The 18318-nt window shown below is 36.2% G+C and overlaps 2 protein-coding genes across 2 annotated transcripts; one reads left to right on the top strand and one right to left on the bottom strand.

The window, feature by feature from the left end:
* Positions 1–2094, top strand: LOC132159415 (gastrula zinc finger protein XlCGF49.1-like). The gene is made up of 2 exons (XM_059568922.1): positions 1–320; positions 929–2094. Exon 2 carries the CDS (start codon positions 934–936, stop codon positions 1546–1548), a length of 615 nt encoding a protein of 204 aa, XP_059424905.1. The 5' UTR covers positions 1–320; positions 929–933; the 3' UTR covers positions 1549–2094.
* A 1013-nt stretch (positions 2095–3107) lies between these two features.
* On the bottom strand, positions 3108–4012 carry LOC132159419 (zinc finger protein 239-like). The gene has a single exon (XM_059568925.1). The coding sequence runs from the start codon at positions 3730–3732 to the stop codon at positions 3205–3207; it is 528 nt and encodes a 175-aa protein (XP_059424908.1). The 5' UTR covers positions 3733–4012; the 3' UTR covers positions 3108–3204.
* Between the last annotated feature and the right edge of the window lie 14306 nt (positions 4013–18318).

Genomic DNA, 18318 nt, shown 5'->3' with positions numbered 1-18318 from the left:
CTCCATCAGTGAAACACCTCTCACAACAGTATCACCTTCAGTGAAGCCCCTCCCACAACAAATCACACCTTCAGTGAAGCTCCTCCCACAACAATCACACCTTCAGTGAAGCTCCTCCCACAACAATCACACCTTCAGTGAAGCTCCTCCCACTGCAGTTCATCAATAAATGCTGGAATATTCCCATCAGTCTACAAGTGAAGAGGAGCATCAACGCATCAGGAAGAAGTGAAATCTGCAGAGACAGAGTTTATTGAAGAACAGAGAGAACTTGAGAGATCCAGAACCCTGCAGAACCAAACACACTGAAGAACAAACAGGTTGCTGTTTATGCTTGATACTTTATTAATGAGAATGGAAAACAATCAGCAGTTATCAGCAGTTCAACAGATTTAGTGTTTATAGCATAGAAATACTCTATGAGTTGTAAAAAAAAAAAAAAATAGAAAACAATCCAATAAATAATATAGGGGAGACTTTCTATCTCCAGGATACAAAAAAGTGACTGAAACTGGAATGTTCAAATTACATTGATTCCTGGGTGTTGCCATTAAAAAAAAAAGCTTTCATTTTAAAAAAGAAGAAATTGAATGAAAATGATGCTGTAACAGTAGTCAGTGAAAAATATTGGTCAGTTATTTAGTTTAAAATATTTATTAACCGCAAAGTAAGTTTTGATTACAGTATATTGATGCTAATATTATGTGTAAAATATAGTGTTATAATTGTGGAGTCGATCAAGCATCGAAAAGTTCTCAGAAACATTTGATTAGTGTGTATATTGTAATATAGATTATTGTATCTTATTTTGTAAAATTGTAACAAGATTATTATAATTTGGTGCAGCTGTTGTCTACTTTCACTTCACATTTTCAGATTTTTTAGTGAGTTTAATTATAGTGTAACGTTTTTTTAACTGTAATTTCAGGTCTAATGGAGGAGAAAATACATCATGTCAAAACTGGAGAAAAAATTCTTTCACAGACTGAAAGTATTTCTTTATTGAAAAGAAGAGACAATAAAAGTTTCACCTGCACTCTGTGTGGAAAGAGTTTGACATGCAAACAGAGTCTCAAGATTCACATGAGGATCCACACTGGAGAGAAACCATTCACATGTGATCAGTGTGGGAAGAGTTTCACACAATCATCAAACCTTAAGGGCCACATGAACATCCACACTGGAGAGAAACCGTTCACATGTGATCAGTGTGGGAAGAGATTTGCACAACCTTCAAGCCTTAAGGTGCACATGAACATCCACACTGAAAAGAAACTGCACGGATGTGATCAATGTGGAAAAACATTTTCATGGGCTTCAGGCTTGAGTAGACATCTGAATGTTCATTTAAAGGAGAAACCACATTCATGTTCTTTGTGTGGAAAGAGTTTTTCACAACTGCAGTATTTAAGATACCATCAGAAGAGACACACTGGTGTGAGAGAATATATGTGCTTTGAGTGTGAGAAGACTTTTACTATGGCTGATGATCTGAAACGTCACCAGAGGATCCACACTGGAGAGAAACCTTACAAGTGTTCACACTGAAACAAGACATTCATTTAGTTAGGACAGCTAAATTCACATGAGAGGATTCACTCTGGTGAGAAACCGTACTACTGTCTCGGAGACATACAATAAACCACAATAACTAGTTTATCTTCTTTCAAGTGCGACATTGCATCTCTTCTGTATTAACCTGTCATAAGCAGCCACAACAAGTGACATAATAACAAGATCACAATAAGTTATATAGTATCAGGACCACTGCTTTCTAGTGCTAGATCACTACCATATTAATCTCTCTCTTAAACCGCACCTGGACGCCAAAGCACTGAACTCTCACAGCTGAAAGTGCTCTCTCAAACTTATAATTGTAACAGTTTCTCACTTCAGTGTGTTACAAACATAATTTTGGTGTCTTTGAAAAGAAGACCCTTTGGGCTTTACTTTTTATCAACCAGATTTGATAATTCTCAAAAATATTAAAAGTTATTTTTTTTTTACCACACTGATTTTTGTTGTTGTTGTTGTTTGTTATAAAAAATAAACTAAATCAGTCCTGGAGCAATCCAGAAAAGTAATGGATTCAAAGTCACATGTCTCATGAGTTTCTATTTCAAATCTGAAGAAGCCCCGCAGGCCCAGGATGTAGACTCCAACGTCATTTAGACGTTGGATTTTGGTTGAAAATGAAAATCTGGTTGACGTCTAAATCCAACGACTGTTTGACGTCAAGCTCCAACATTGGGCAGATGCCCAATAATATATCAAAATATTACATTTTTTTCTGTTTTTTTGATCAAATAAATGCAGGCTTGATGAGCAGAAGAAACTTCTTTCAAAAAAATGTAAAATAGTAATGTTTCCAAACTTTTGGTCTGTACTGTGTATATATATATATATATATATTAATGAGGAAGCACTAATATAATAAGGCAATACATAATTCTAATATGATTATTTCTTTTATTGGCATATATAATAATTATCTGTATAAATACTATGTAGGTAATGTTTAACTTAATATATATTTATATATTAAATATATAATATTTATTTATTTATTTTATTACATTTTATATTATCTCACACATTGATCGGCATTTTCTATAATGTCTAAATTTAAATCAAAATACATATCTTATATGACTTAATATAAATTAGCATAAAAAAACAATATAATTCACATTCTCAAGGTTTAAATATTAAATGGAAATAAATAAAAATTGCACAGCCATCAGTTAGTTGGCGATATGCACTAAGCAAGTAAACAACTTATGAACAAAAGAAGAAGAAAGAAACAGCTTGGTGCGCTTTTTCTTAGCATCCGTTTCTACAGTGACTCGTCGATTCGTCGCTCTGTTGAGAATGTCTTGAGTCTTAACCAGGAACATACTCTGAGTTGAATGAACTTACTCCCGGATGTGTTTTTGGAACCACATACCTCGAGTCAGCAAGGTTTGGGGTTAATCAACCGAAAGTTCTGGGTTTAGTTCACGGTAAGTTAACCCTGCTTTCTGGAATACACCCCTGACCATCCAAAGAAAAAACTGCTTGTAAACAAAAACATGTTATTCTAGCTTCATGCTTCATGCACAATTTAGTTGTTCTGAAACCAAACACTCGAGAGTTTCCCATCTCAGGGTAAGACAACTCTGAGTTTGTTAAACCTTCTTACTGGAATACACCCCTGAGGGTAAATTACTTATTGTGATTGTTTATTGTATGTCTCCGTAAAGAAAACAACTGAGTGAAACTCTTCCCACATGCAGAGCAGTGATACAGTTTCTCTCCAGTGTGAATCCTCTCATGTGATTTCAGGTCTCCTGACCGACTGAATCTCTTGTCACAGTGTGAACACTTGTAAGGTTTCTCTCCAGTGTGAATCCTCTCATGTGATTTCAGGTCTCCTGACTGACTGAATCTCTTGTCACAGTGGGAACACTTGTAAGGTTTCTCTCCAGTGTGGATCCTCTGGTGACGTTTCAAATCTTCAGATGTAATGAAAGTCTTCTCACACTCAAAGCACATATATTCTCTCACACCAGTGTGTATCTTCTGATGAACTTTTAAAGTATGCAGATGTGAAAAACTATTTCCACAGAAAGAACAGGAATGTGGTTTCTCCTTTGTATGAATTTTCAGGTGACCCTTCAGTTGTGAAGCTCTAAAAAGTGTTTTTCCGCACTGATCACATTCATGCAGTTTCTCTCCAGTGTGGATGTTCATGTGGCTCTAAAGGTTTGATGATTGTGTGAATCTCTTCCCGCACTGATCACATGTGAATGGTTTCATTCTAGTGTGGATCCTCATGTGAACATTGAGATTCTGTTTGTATGTCAAACTCTTTCCACACTGAGAGCAGGTGAAAAAAAAAAACCAGACACAAATACAATGTCTTTTTAGTGACTAATTGATGCTTGATCAACTACACAAATATTATAAATACAATATTATCACTAATATACTATACTAAAAACGTATTAGATAATAACTATTTTAAACTAATTAACTGACCAATATTTTTCACTTAACAACACTCAGGATATAAGTTGAACATTTGCGTTTCAGTGGCTATTTTGTATCCTGAGATAGAAAGTATCGCCTATATTATTATCTTGATGTACTTCAACTATAAACACTAAATCTGTTAAACTGCTGATAACTTTACTTGTTTTTCAGTCTCACCTGTTTGTTCTTCAGTGTGTTTGGTTCTGCAAGGGAAACACACAAATACATTTTACAAATTTTAAGATACACATAAATCAACAATGAATTTCATTTAACTTTTAATGTTTTAGTTTTGTGTTTTATATGAAACATGGTTTATCACAGACTAATGAATTTATAGATGATAGTTTCATCTTGTAATGTCACAATAACTGATAACCGTGTTGTTTTCTGATCTTCACAGCAATAAAATGATCTTAATGTGTCAATGAACAGATCTGAAGTCATCAGTGTAATGAATGAGGTGAAAACAGGATCTATTATCATGAAATAAAGAGGATTTTGATCAGCTGATAATATTGATGAGTCTCAGACTAGAAACACTCATTAAACAAGACATTCAGGATCAGCAGCAGATCATCACTTTATTCTGACTATTTGCTTATAGAAACTGATTATTCGCACAAGAATATTTGTTGAAAGACTAAAAACTGCTCTAAACATAATACGATTATAGTATATCCAGAAACTGACCAAATTATAAAACCTTTAATAATAAAGAGCATTCAGTACCAGTCGTTATCACTCCAAACATCAAAACAATCATAAACGAACAAATAAAAACACAAATACACTAAGGGTGTACTCACACTAGGCACGGTTGCCATGAACCGGGCCCGAGTACGATTGTCCCCCCTCCCCACTCCCCCTCTGGCCTGCACTCACATAGGAGGGTTTCAGCATTCGTGCCGGAGCACGCTTACGTCTTTTATGGTGCGACGGTTTCGGGATAAACAGGAAGAGCGGCGCTCTCTGAACACAATGGAGTCCATCGCTCTGTTTTCTTTGTGGATAATTTTGTGTCGTTTGGTCCACAGCCCTCTCACAGCCTGTTGTTAAAAAGATGTGTCGCCTTAGTGGCGCAAAAATTTTTCACGTAATCGTGCTGCTCGTATGAGGAGGTTTGCAAGGTACCAGCTGAGCTTTTGACGCCACGCGTCCTGTTCCGTGCTCCTGCACGGTTAGCGCTCACACTGCATGCGAACCGCGCCCGAGTCCAACTGAACCGTGCTCTGGCCCACCTCTTCCAAGCGGGCCAGGGCCGGCTAATCGAGCCGCGCCCGGGCACGGTTCGGAGCACTCACACTAGTCAAACGAACCGCGCTTTGGTGGTCAAACGCACTCGGGCACGGTTCAAACTGGCTAGTGTTAGTACATCTTTAGATCTGATTATTTCCCCTCACATGCTCATCGCCTGCTGTGATAAATGTTTTAGTCAGCAGACGCAGAAACAAAACAAAAAAGTAATTACCTCTTTGAATGTTGCTTAAATAAACAGTTAAGTGTCTTTTACAATAATTTAAAGTACCGCGAACTGTTCGCCTCACGAGACTCGACGCTGGCTATTGTTGTGAGCGCGCGGGTGATGACGTCATCGCTGCGAGGCGAAAACTTTATTTATTTATTAATTTTACTTCAGTTGGCATCCGTAGTGTTGCATTACCGCCATCTGCTATGGGCTATCACTTTAACTTACTATATCTTAATTAAATTCATCCTTCCAGTCCAGTCCTCCTTATATTAAACATATATCTCCGTCCTTGGTCATTATTTCCATATGTTACTATATTTTACATGATACTCTACCGTAGCTGATCACTTGAATTCTTCTATATATATCTTACATGATATAAAGATGTCTTACTTGTCTCCTCCTCCTGAAATTCATCACATAAGTCCTGTCGGGTGTTTTCCTCTAACATGAAGAGTTTTGTTTAGCTTGCGATGTCCAATCCTCAGTCTATTTATGACTTGTTCCTTTCTTTTATTTCCCTTATATTTGCCATATATTTTGCATCATGTACAGATAACTCCCTTTGATTTCATTACGCCACTGCCGTTTTTGCATCTTTTTCCACACTTCTTTCGGAGAACCCGGACAAATATACACTTCTTTATCACACATTATATGCGGAATGAAATGAAAATGGCATCCAAAACTTTCTGAAGACAGTTGGTTTCCTTCAGAAATACAGTGATATAAAAACACTGGTGTCTGGTTTTGATTTTGAAACTGCAGTGCTCATGTTCAGAGAAGTCAAAGCCTTTTGGAGGTCAGTTTTGATAATGTGATGGGCAACCACAAATAAATCAATGTACAGGAAACACGGTTTTTACATATTCTTCTGTTACATATTATTCTGTCAAAGAAGCACAAAGTCACTTTTAGGGACTTTTAAATTAAATGTTCCCTCCTGGTGGAATGAACTCCCCAACTCAATCTGGACAGCTGAGTCCTTAGCCATCTTCAAGAATCGGCTGAAAACACATCTCTTTATTTGACCCTCTAACTTTAGCACTAACTATTCTAATTCTATTCTTAAAAAAAAAAATCATCTACCTACATTTCTAATCTTTTATATTCTATTTTCTTTTCATTAATTATGCAATTGTGTGTGTGTATATATACACACACATATATATATATATGTGTGTGTAAAGACCTCAAACACTAGCTTGCTCTTTCTATTCTATCGGTTTTCTTTTTATTTATTATATCATTTAAAACCCCATGCTACGTGTACGGTGTTAACCTAACTGAGACTTGTTATAGCACTTATATATCATTGCTCTTTTTGTTTTTGATTGCTTCCTCTGTCTTCATTGGTAAGTCACTTTGGATAAAAGTGTCTGCTAAATGTAAATGTTATTTAAAAGAGCTGGCTTTTATCATCTTAAATTTAAAATATCATTAAGAAGGCCTTTGTCTCAAATTATATTCAATAATTGTAGCGATTCTCATTTGCTAGGCCTATATGCTTTTATATGGGGCTATTCACATGTACCGCAATCTAGCTAAATAATCTGTGAGTCTCAATCATCTCCTGTAATGCTTTAGAGATCAACAACTTTACCAAATGCAAATCAAGTCAAGTACTTGAAAGGTACTAAATAAAAGGGGAAAATTATAAATTCAGAGTTGAAGGATATATTTGTCACAGCTGGTCAAGGAAGCAAACAGGCAGATTCAAACAAGTAGGTGAGTTTATTAAAGCAACTGAGGAGAAGCTTCCAACACAGGAAAGTTAAAACTGAAGAGAAAACATCTTATCTTATCTGAGCCGAACTTCTAGTCCTTCAATAGAGTAGACAGTTGAGGATTCCAGGATCGACCAGCTCAGAAGCAGGCAAGGGAGCCACTTGAGAAGCTTGTAACCTTGAGACCAGCCGACAAATGGCAGTGGGAAGTGTGTTTTGATAGCATTGGGAAATGAGGTGATCAGTTACAGGTGTGCTGATTAAGGACAGGGTGCAGGTGTGAACCAGACAGGTTGCTGGGAAATGTAGTTCTGGGCTGGTATCTGAGAACGTGTCAATATTGAGAGAGGAATTATGTAGAAATAAGGATAATGTTATTTCATAGGACAATGTTTATGTACTTACAGTAGGCACATAATTTGTTGTATGAAATAATAATGTATCGGATGTCTTACACAAAACTTATATACAGAAAATGTAACCATGGAAATTTCTCTGCTGAATTTCTCTTGATTATCAATTGACTAATTTGATTATTAATACATGAAAGAAATGTCTGAGCTCATATTGAATCATTTGATCTGAATCATATTGAGATCACTTATGAAATTTAGAACTGAACAACAGTCATTATGAAAACAGTGTGTCAATAATACAAAATGACAGTTAAAGGCAGTTCATCATTGAATTCAGTGATTTCATCTCTGTTCAGTTTAAATAGTATCTTTGCAATCATTTGCAATCAAGTCAACGATATCGCTGTAGATGAAGTGATCCCAACTAAGCAAGCCAGAGGCGACAGCCAGGGGCGTCGGACTGGGGGGGTAAAGGGTACCGAGTACCCAGGGCCCAAGGCAGGGGGGGGGGGGGGGCGCCTTAGAAGTCAGTTTTCTATACATACATATACATGCACTAACATTTGTATAGCATTTATGTACAACTAAAAAAGTTCCTGTGCAAAACTAAACTTGTAGTTAGGCGCTGGTTTGGTATAAAAAAGTCATTTTCATGCTATGCAGGGCCCCACACCCCTCTCGAATCAATGCAAATGGTACGACCCGCAGGTCAGGTGCTTCTGCTGCGGACCCGCGGTGATTGAATCAGTTGATGAGACAGGAGCTGGAGTGAGCCGTGAAGAGTCATGTCTCTCCTTAAGAAAGGAAAATCAGGGGCTCAAAAACGAAAAGAGAAGCAGAATAAAGAGAGAAGGGCAAATGAGGGCAAAAAGGTGCTCACAAATTTTTTTGAAAAGAGAGGTGAGCTCCAAATGCATCATCAAGCATTGACATTGTTTTAACATAAATATCTACTCCCGGTAGAATAGCATACATTTATGTTTGCATTTATGAATAATATACCAATACTTTATAGTATCACACCCTTCATAGCGAGCAAACAATGTTTCTGATTATTACATGGCTTGGCTGAATTCCAATGTAGAATGCAGTCTGTTATTTCTTGATAACAGACCGCTGCGAAGTATAACAGACCGTTGCCATGAAAAACAGCGCGTTGCTATGGACGCGGAACGGACTATTTTCTTTGGCGGAAGCAATACAATCGTTTTTAAATCAATAAACTCCTTTTTAAATCAATAATTCGTGGCAAATTATTTATTTATTTTGTGGGTAGCCATGTAATAAGCGGGATAATGTATAGAGAGGCGGTCGTTATAGCGAATAACAACCCCGACAGGCTGAACAGGACCCCGACACGAAGCGGAGGATAATGTAATCTAACGTTATACATTATCCCTTACGTAAATAACAGGGAGTGAGAAGCAGACGGAGCTCAACACACTGCCACTCCAGGCAGCTGCCTAAACGCTTGTCTCCTCTTCTGCTGCAGTTCTCCCCACTCTCAGAGTCAGAAGTTTACATGAAAACACTGTATATTTCCCTCCATTGTCAAAATCTAACACCCGAGAAAACACAGATCGTTAGCGCCTATTTTACCGCATTGTTATGCAAATTAGCTGACACACGCTCTTACATTAAGTACAGGATTGTTCTCAGTATAATAATGCTCATCTTAATGATTGAAAAATGACTTATTTTAAAACATAATTCAAAGACTGAATGTCTAGTTTGGCGGTTAGTTTACCCTGTGATTCTATAGTCTAGTCTGCATTTATTTTAAACAGACAAATAATCATCAATTATCTTGTACTTAGCCTACACTTTAAAAAAAAGGTATTGTGACAATAAAGGATATTTAAGCAACCATTTGAAGCCATATATTTCAGTTTCAGAGTCAGACCCTGCAGCAGCAGACCCCTCATCATGGCTAGGTGAAAGCAGTGACAGTGAGGTGGATGTGAGTGTGACAGTGAGACAAGGTGAGCTTTTTAACACTTAGTAATTAGTAATTAAGTGTTAAGAGGAAATAAGCAAAATTAGTACATTGTTATTGTACACATTTAAACTTTAAAGTGTAATTACTAATTACAGTTTAAAATTTACAGTTTAAAGTTTAAATGTGTACAATAACAATGTACCCATTTTGCTTATTTCCTCTTGTAGCAGAGGCAGAAATAGAAGATGAGGTTGATATTCATATAAGTGATCAGAGGGAAAGTGAAGAATGTGATGAAGGTAGTCAGGAGCAGGAGGACAGAGCTGAAGAGGAAAGAGAAGAGAATGAGAGACTTAGGGATACTGGAGAGGGATTGTCAGAGGACCCAGGATTATGGCCAACAACTCTTACTGATAAGCACAGGAAAACTATTGTTCAAATGCTAGCAAAAAACTGGACTTTAAAGACCTGATCAGCAAATTTGCGCATGCAAAGACCCGTCAATGGGCATTTAGTAAAAACTGACATTATTTAGTTTGTGTTTCAGACCAAAGTTTTTCTCATTTGGTATGGTCATTTTCAGAACTGCTTTACAGTATATTTGATTTAGTCCAGGTTTGGACCTGCTAGACCTTTGGTCATCTCAGTAAGTAGTACCTTTGACAATAAAACAAAAATATATTAATCAGAGTGTGGCCTATTTTGTTTACATTTTAAGTGTTTTTATGATAAAAATGCAATACCTTACCCATTGGTATCACTATGGTATTGGGGGCCCAGCAAGATGGTTTGTACCCAGGGCCCAAAATTTGGTACTACGCCCCTGGCGACAGCAGCAAGGAACCGAAACTCCATCGGTGACAGAATGGAGAAAAAAACCTTGGGAGAAACCAGGCTCAGTTGGGGGACCAGTTCTCCTCTGACCAGACGAAACCAGTAGTTCAATTCCAGGCTGCAGCAAAGTCAGATTGTGCAGAAGAATCATCTGTTTCCTGTGGTCTTGTCCTGGTGGTCCTCTGAGACAAGGTCTTTACAGGGGATCTGTATCTGGGGCTCTAGTTGTCCTGGTCTCCGCTGTCTTTCAGGGATGTAGAGGTCCTTTCTAGGTGCTGATCCACCATCTTGTCTGGATACGTACTGGATCCGGGTGACTGCAGTGACCCTCTGATCTGGACACAGACTGGATCTGGTAGCTACGGTGACCTCCGAATAAGAGAGAAACAGACAAATATTAGCGTAGATGCCATTCTTCTAATGATGTAGCAAGTACATAGGTTGTTATGGGAAGTGTTCCCGGTTCTGGTTTACCTAATTAATTTAGCCTAAAAATCCTTTAACAGATTTGGATATTAAAAGCATATTAGTATGTTATGTGTAAGTCAGGTTAAAGAGATGGGTCTTTAATCTAGATTTAAACTGCAAGAGTGTGTCTGCCTCCCGAACAATGTTAGGTACACTCTAAAAAACGTTGGGTTATTTTGTGTACCCAATAACTGGGTTAAAAATATTGGGTCGTTCTGTTGGGTTATTCGGAACATTTATTGGGTTGTTTCTATAACAACGCAGCCAGTTGGGTTAAAATTTAAATTTCAACGGTTGACCGCCGCTGCAGCTGATACGAAGATAAAGAAGATACACGGGTGAGTTAATATTACACTATACACAGTATTCATATTGTATACATGTTATTTTTTTCGTTATAAAGTGACTTTAAGCTCTTACATAGTATTATTGCCGCTTTTTTCTAAATGCTCAGCCAATTATTTCCATGTTTATATCTCCCCTGTTGACTGCTTTTTGTCCGCTATCTGCGACTAACGACACCAATATGTCAATAATAGCCAGCCAATTTATTGATACTCGGTTGTGATACTCTTCCTAACTTTCCATGTTCTTTCCAACACTTTTTGGGAAGTTATTCATATTTTCAGATAAGTGTTTAACCAACGCGCTCGGCTTCAAGACCCAGCGGAAGCCTGCCAGTGTCACACAGTCACTTTAGCAGCCAGCTACAGGAAGAAGGTAACGTTATGCTGTGTTATAAAGGCCCACATTGTAGCTCAAATGCTGCTCAAATGTTTACTTGGGCTATCCCAACTACATTGTGAATTTAAAATACTACAAATTGTTAAACTAGGGTGACCATAAGTCCTCTTTTTTCCGGGACATGTCCTTTTTGGACCTAAAAAAATGCGTCCGGCCGGGACGCCATTCATTGTATGCGTTTTTGCAGATTTTGGGTCATGTAACCGTAACAGAAACATTGTTCAAACTGCACCACGGCTTGTCAACAGTGGCACATGGCTCCAGAACAGCGTTACAAAAGAGCCCAAATGTAAATTCACAAACGATTTACAGAGAAAATTCCCATGTGAAAGCTAAACCATTTTATTATTTGTTTGTTATTGTTCTATTGTTGCGGGCCAAAAGTTGAATGGAAAGAATGTAATTAATATATTAAACTTTAATAACATAGTTGCATATTTGCATGGTTGCAAATACATTAGTCAAGTAGTGTTTTAATGCATTCCCCCTGGCTGCTCCCCGAAATATGGTCACCCTAATTAAACATTTTATCTAGATATTTTATCTAGAAATCTCTATAAAGATTAAAAGTTATAAAAGATAACTATGACTCAATAAGATAGTAAGGTATTACAATAGCCAGTTAAGTTACATAACAATTTTCAGATCGCCACATGCCCATTAAATAAAATGACGGTTGGTTGAGACTTTATTCCTTTATAATAACATTTACCTTTATAACCATATACCTTTATAATAACATGTATTACTTTTTAAATGACACATAGCAGTAAAATGACATTTTAAATGGAGGTAATTTACCACAATACATGGCCATTGCAGAAGCTAACACTTTAAAATTACAGCTCTACAATTTTACAGTTAATTTATAGTAGGTTAGTGAGAATAGGCTTTATTTTTGTTATTCACTTTATATTAACTAAACATTTTTTACACAGGATGCTATGGATTCATATGTAAGAGACATTTGACACTTCAGAAGTGGAACCTTGGAACATTAATCGACAGATTTGCAGGTGAGAGATAATGTAGCAAGTCTGAAAAAGGAAACCCTGTCTCAGTTGCTTACCTTTAAAAAAATGACAATTAAAAAATGTCATCACTAATATAATGAAACCTTTTTAATTTGACTTCATGAAAATCAGAACTTACTAGTAACAAAGGATAATTAATTATTCAAATGACACCTCTCTTTAAAGGAATAGTCCACAATTTTTTTTTTGAATTTGTCATAATTTTCTCACCATGTCCCTATACTAACTTCTTTCTTATTTGGAACACAATTCCCAAGAGGTTTTTTTTTTATATTATTTTTTTTTTTTTTTCAAATCAATAAATCCAGAATAAATCAGAACATTTTCACACAGAAAGGAAAGCCTTGAGTCACAAATGCATTTTGGAACAAACATGCTTGCTCATACACACAAACACACAGGTGTGACTGCAAGAGTGCATTTGTATAGAACAGCCACAAATGCATATAAAGGGGTGAGACTTAACACCCACACAAACACAAATGCAGGTGCACACACATGCATGTACAACTTTCATTTCTGCTTATTGGTGTTGGTTTTATATACACATTTTTTATATATTTTTTTATTATTATATATTATATATATTTTTTTCTACATTTGGTTCATTAAAATAAATATATTTGTGCAAAATTTGTGGTGTTATTGCAAAAACATAAAATTTTACAACACCTCAAATAATAATTCTGTTGGGAATTATTTGACACACACACACACACACTGTAATTTCCCCAGGTTTTTTCTAACCAGCAGACAACAAAATTCGGCCTCTAACACCTAGATCAATTTTCAGACACAACCTACATTTAATTAAGATCACCATTACAGTATTTTTTTCATAAAAATGTAACATTTCATAATATGCAATCTGTTAATAGTTGAGTAACTTTGCTGTAAATGGGTTAACAAAAAATATAACATATCACCTAAAACACAGCATAAATGTATTGATAAGTGAATAATAAAAATGATATATCATATTAAAAGTATATTATTTTTTTATACAATTGCTTTATAAATATGTGGACTTTAATGGAACCCAAACACCAATAGGGTAAAGTGTATATGAGAATATGAGGTTAATCAATGGGACCTGAAACCATTTCATTATTTGGTGGACTATCCCTTTAAGTCCATCACCAGACCGAAAAAAAAAAAGTTAGCTCTGACCCTGGTCACACAATTTCCATGCCTTAGAGATTCAGAGGGCAGTGGATATGTGAGTATGCTGATCCCAAGTTTATCAGAACTACACTCACCTTTACACAGAATTATACTATTTTAAAAACTCAAGACATTTTTAAGATATTTTTGGGAAAAACTATCCATTTCACATTTGTGTTGATGTTTTAGGAGGTATGGTATACACCAGGGCGATACCGCCATCCGGCCTCAGGGTTTTTGGAGGAACGACTCCGTAATATCAGGAAACGCCTTAACAGGCACAGTGCAACATCTAGACAGAGGTCAAAAACCACAGATGAGCGCCGAGCTACTGTGACTGAGAGGATTACTTTATTGCCAGGTAAAAGAAAAATGTAACCAAAGGTGCTGAAACCTTATTGACGTTCTTCTTTCTACTTTCTTACTTATTCCTTTTTTATTCCTTAAATCCAAATTGTGCTATGATCAAAGCAGTTTAATGTGAAACTATCTAAATAATTCTCCTAATTTGGAAATTTTAGTAGTAACTGTTACATCGGCCTGTTAACATTCTTCAAACATTGCTTTAGGTTGTTGAGATATTAAAGGAGAACTCTTTTTGTAAATTTGGAGTGCTGTCAGTACAGAGAACAACGACAAAATTCAGTGTTGCCTACACCGTGTTATCATCTTTTTAAAATTTGCACCCTGCTGACTTCAATAGGGCAAGTTTTAAACCTGCTTTTAGCCTCTTAGCCAAAGCCAAAGTAGTTGATTGGCAAGTTCACGCGCGTGATCCTAGGTAACTAAACCTATGCGCGTGAACTCGACAATCGACTACTATTGACTTCAACCGAAAACAGGATGTAAATACAGGTATTTGCGCTGGCTTAAATAACATCATTTTTATCCATATCTTTCACATCTGCAGTCAGATTCACCGTGTTCACTCTGAAGGAATCACTCACATGACCTGTGCACTTGTAATGACACATCAAGGATGTTAAGAGGCTAAAAGCAGGTTTAAATATTGCCCCACTGAAGTCAACAGGGTGAAAATTTTAAAAAGAGGATAACACGGTGTAAGCAACACCGATTTTTGTCGTTGTTCTCTGTATTGACAGCACTCCAAATTGACAAAAAAAATTGAGCTCAATGTTAAAATTGACCGGAGTTCTCCTTTAATCACTCTGATGCTGTTTGATTCATGCAGATTCACAAGTCAGTGAGGTACACAATAACAAAATGACAGAGTGGCTGAAAAAGAATAAACAACCAGTGAGTCAAGTTGAGGAATTTATGAGAGGAACAGCTATCTACAGGGCACAGTGGATAAGAGAGAACGGGTCTAAATCTTTAATAGAGATCACGCAAGAGTTTCCAAGACTTCTGGACACCCCCGGAATGGTAAAGAAATGTTAAATCTATAATAAGAAAATGAAATTCGCATTAGTTTTAATAAACAATTAATACTAACCTAAACAATTCATTTATTTGCTTGGACATTGTAAAAAAAATCACTGTGTCCTGCCCTAAAAAAAAATGAATCCCACTTGATTTGATTCACTTAGCTTAATTTTTTGATATTGAAAAACAAATGTCCATACTTTCATTGTTACTGCACCATATGAGATGTTGGTGTGATTTTAACTTATCTTTTTCTTTATTAATTTTTAGATTGCTCAGGACTTTGGTATTTTATACCCACATGCCAAAGATAAACTTTTTGAAATTTGGGGACATGCATCTCAACGAATCCTTTCATATTGCAAGACCGAGAAGAGAGCCTTGGATCTTCTTCCTGTTCAGACTAACATTTCTTCTGGTGAGAAAATGCACAACATTGTACTTTCATATCAATTTATAATATTTTGTCTATAATATAATGCACTTGTTTAAAGATTAATCCATTGTTCTTTCTGTTTTATGTAAAGACACTCTTGGAGATGTTGCTTTAAAAACCCTGCCAGCTATTCTTCCTCCATTGCCATACAAAATGGGCTGCAAGATGGTTTGGCCCTCTTACCAGGAGGCAAAACAAGCATTTGTTGATTTACAGCCTGTAGGTACATCATTTATGACAACACATTTTGGGTAATATTTGATCCATGTGTGCATATTTACAATTAAAAAATTATGTTTAAAGGTGGGAACAAACATCATTCAGTATTTGTAGGAGGAGGAGCAACGGAGGCAATTCCCTCATGTCCTACAGCTTGGGGATAAATTCAACTGCTCACAAGCCTTCGTCGTTGTGGGAGGAATGGCACTTGAGCAAGACAGCCTTTTACAAGCTGTGGATACATGCTTTAAATTATTTTATGTTTTAGACATTGAGTATCCAAAGCCTGCTGCAGCTGTTTGGCAGTTTCTACAACACACAATATATTTTGTGCCAGGGGGAGTTCCATCAACTCACTGTCGCCTACTTAGGCAGTTTATAATTGGATAAGCTGGACAGGCTTTTGCTTTGGTTTGTTTTTTTTGTTTATTTGTGTTTTTGTATTCCATGCTTCTTAGAACTTAAAACAAAATTGTAAATAAATTCATTTGAGCATTAATATTCTGTGCCTGAGGTGTTCCCTCAACACACTGTCGCCTTATGAGACTTTTATTGAAACAATTTCATTAGGAGATACATTAAAACAATTGCAACAATAACTTTTGAATGTAATGTCTAATTGAATGTAAATAAAGCATTGTTAATATTACTTAAGTTGTGAGTTATTTATTTACATGGCAATAATAGTAATAATAATATTATTACTAGGTTGGTTAAAGCATCATTTTGGCCAAATAACCCAACAGATTAGTTCTTTGTAACCCAATTTATTGGGTAAAACTAGTTACCTAATTTATTGGGTTAAAATAACCCAACAATAGGTCGGTGCTATATCAACCCACCATTGGGTTAGCTGTTGGGTCGTTTTTAACCCAACTTTTTTAAGTGAGTAGGTTATTCCAGAGTTTAGGCACCAAATAGGCAAAGGATTTGCCGCCCGCAGTTGATTTTGATATTTTATTATTATTATTATTATTCATTTAGCTGACGCTTTTATCCAAAGCGACTTACAATTGCTATATATGTCAGAGGTTGCACGCCTCTGAAGCAACTAGGGGTTAAGTGTCTTGCTCAGGGACACATCGGTCTCTCACAGTGGATTCAAACCCGGGTCTCTCACACCAAAGGCATGTGTCTTATCCACTGCGCCATCAACATCCCCATATTCTAGGTATTCTCAAATTGCCTGAGTTTTGAGAACGTAGCGGACGTAGAGGATTATAATGTAAAAGGAGCTCATTCAAATACTGAGGTGCTAAACCATTCAGGGCTTTATAAGTAATAAGCAATATTTTAAAATCTATACGATGTTTGATAGGGAGCCAGTGCAGTGTTGACAGGACCGGGCTAATATGGTCATACTTCCTGGTTCTAGTAAGAACTCTTGCTGCTGCATTTTGGACTAGCTGTAGTTTGTTTACTAAGCGTGCAGTGCAACCACCCAATAAAGCATTACAATAATCTAACCTTGAGGTCATAAATGCATGGATTAACATTTCTGCATTTGACATTGAGAGCATAGGCCGTAATTTAGATATATATTTGAGATGGAAAAATGCAGTTTTACAAAAATCTAAAGCTTTAAAGTAGACAAATGTGAGAGATCCAGAGTCTCTAGCTAAGAAAAATTATCTGAGCACAGTGTGTAAAGTTGTTGAAATTCTTCAAAAGCTATAAAGAAGACCATTGTCTCAGGAGACAAGTTTGAGAAGCAGGAGATTAGAGCAATAGTTTCCATTCAATTTTAAGGTAATCTAATTTCTTTCTAGGAGATATATTTGAAATGGTAAAGAGATCTCTTTTTATTTTATTTTTCTTCCCTCTGGTTAGCTTCAATGTCATTTACACCATTTCAATCAAAGACAATACATGTAATGTCATATTTGAAGTTGTTTTATGTACACAGTGTTTTATTGCACAATGATTTAACAGAGGAAACTATGAACTATATTTACATACATGCACAAATGGGCTGTACAAGACAACATTTTCATGATAAACAATGCAAAAAAAAATACAAATAAAATAAAAACCCTGGTACACTAGTGTTACATTTTTTTAAAAAGTAATTGCTCTTATACTTAATATCTTGCACTTCTAAGTCATTTCTATTGTGTATGGAAAATGTTGTGTATACAATGGTGGACATTGAAGATACATTTAAACTAGTAAACCTTGATATTCTGAAATGTTTAATCTTATTTAAATGATAGTTTTAGTATATACAATATAGGTTTCCTGTCTTTATGCCTACTGTCTTGACCATTAAAAGTGAAAGGCCTCATTACAATAAAAGTAACAGCAACCTCTGAGCAGTAAAACATTTTTATAATGGAGTCTTGCATGAGATTACAGAAATGCAATAAAGAGATCTCCTATGTTTCTCCCATGTTTCTATCCCAAGATGGTTACATGAGTAGTTAAGTATGGTGACACAAAATAAAACGTGGCCATTTTCTAAGCGGATAAAAAATAATAACTATAATGTTTTCAGGAGTGATGATATTACTGCATCGAGGTCGAAGT

This window comes from Carassius carassius, chromosome 16 (assembly GCF_963082965.1).
Source record: "Carassius carassius chromosome 16, fCarCar2.1, whole genome shotgun sequence".
Taxonomy (NCBI): Eukaryota; Metazoa; Chordata; class Actinopteri; order Cypriniformes; family Cyprinidae; genus Carassius; species Carassius carassius.
This window is presented reverse-complemented; position numbering and strand designations above follow the sequence as displayed.